Below are 1,305 nucleotides of genomic sequence, written 5' to 3'. Positions count from 1 at the left end.
ACATTGGCATCATGATAGCAATTATTTCAATAAGGTTCCTGTGAAAATTAAATGAGCCAATATCTTTAAAAACTTAAAAGAGCAACTAATAAACGTTAGCTTTAACAATAATTATTTATCATTATCTTTCATTATTTATTCACATCTTTTCCCGAAATATTTTCTTTCATTGTTTTTTCTTTGTCGTTTTATCAGGTTGAGTTAGAAAATGTCTTTTGAGTTTCTATTGAGTGCCAAGCACTAGTCTCTAAAACAGGGAAGTAGACATATGCAATGTATTTCCTTCCCTCAATGAACGTAAGAGTATGAAGAGTACCTATCCTGTAAGAACACCTTGTTTCCTCTCTTTGATCAAGTTTTTCTGGGCCCGGGTCGGCCGGACAGGGTCACCCTGAGGGTGCTACTCCGCCGCGATGTTGAGCCGGTTCCTGGGCCCGCGCTACCGGGGGCTGGTCAAGAACTGGTGGCCCACGGCCTACACGTGGGGTGCTGTTGGCATCGTGGGGCTGGTGTGGGTCACCGACTGGCGGCTGATCCTGGAGCGGGTTCCTTACATCAAGGGCAAGTTTAAAAAGGATGATTGATTCCGCCGACCCTTCGCAGACCCGTCCAGTGCCTGGTGGCGCCAACTCATCCCACCTCAGCGCCTGCTGCGTCTGGAGCAGTGCACGTCCTCAGGATGGACAGGAGGAAATCCACAGCTCCACTTCGGACTTCTGTTTCTGAAAACAGCTTGGATGTTTCAATGCACGTTGTATTAAACCTCACTGAAACCTGCAAAAAAAGAAAAAAAAAATTTTTTTCTGGAAAACCTTCTCTGCATGAGGCACATCATATGTCATAGCTTGCCCAAGTAGATCATAAAATACTTGAGGACAGGGCCCGCCTTGTCTGTTTTATCACTCACAGTACCTACAAGAGTGCTTTTTATATTGTAAACACTAAGTAAATATTTGGTAGATTTCTCCTTATTGGTCATCATTTTTTCAGTGCAAATATCAAGAAAAGCAAACAGCTTGTTCTATTAGAAATGCCTTTTTCTTGTTGGAAGAAGCTGAGTTCCCAGAATTTGGGAACTCAGAGTTTGTAGTGACACTGATTAGAAGCTCTAATAATTTTAGCGGAGCCAAGAAACCGTCAGGTCCATTTTAAGAAGGTGTTATGTATGTGTTTGTGTATTTACAGCAGGGTGGAAATACCTTCTTTAAAAGATAACATATAGACTCTATATTTTCAATTTTCCTACATAGATCTTATAACTCAGGGACTATTGAAAATTCAAGGCTATCCTGAAATATCCCTAGA

At 41.7% G+C, this 1,305-nt stretch overlaps 1 protein-coding gene across 1 annotated transcript; it reads left to right on the top strand.

The window, feature by feature from the left end:
- Positions 1-367: 367 nt before the first annotated feature.
- On the top strand, positions 368-781 carry LOC108304531 (cytochrome b-c1 complex subunit 10-like). Its single transcript, XM_037739110.1, has one exon. The coding sequence runs from the start codon at positions 414-416 to the stop codon at positions 582-584; it is 171 nt and encodes a 56-aa protein (XP_037595038.1). The 5' UTR covers positions 368-413; the 3' UTR covers positions 585-781.
- Positions 782-1,305: the final 524 nt, after the last annotated feature.

This window comes from Cebus imitator, unplaced genomic scaffold (genome assembly GCF_001604975.1).
Source record: "Cebus imitator isolate Cc_AM_T3 unplaced genomic scaffold, Cebus_imitator-1.0 Scaffold2, whole genome shotgun sequence".
Classification (NCBI taxonomy): domain Eukaryota; kingdom Metazoa; phylum Chordata; class Mammalia; order Primates; family Cebidae; genus Cebus; species Cebus imitator.
This window is presented reverse-complemented; position numbering and strand designations above follow the sequence as displayed.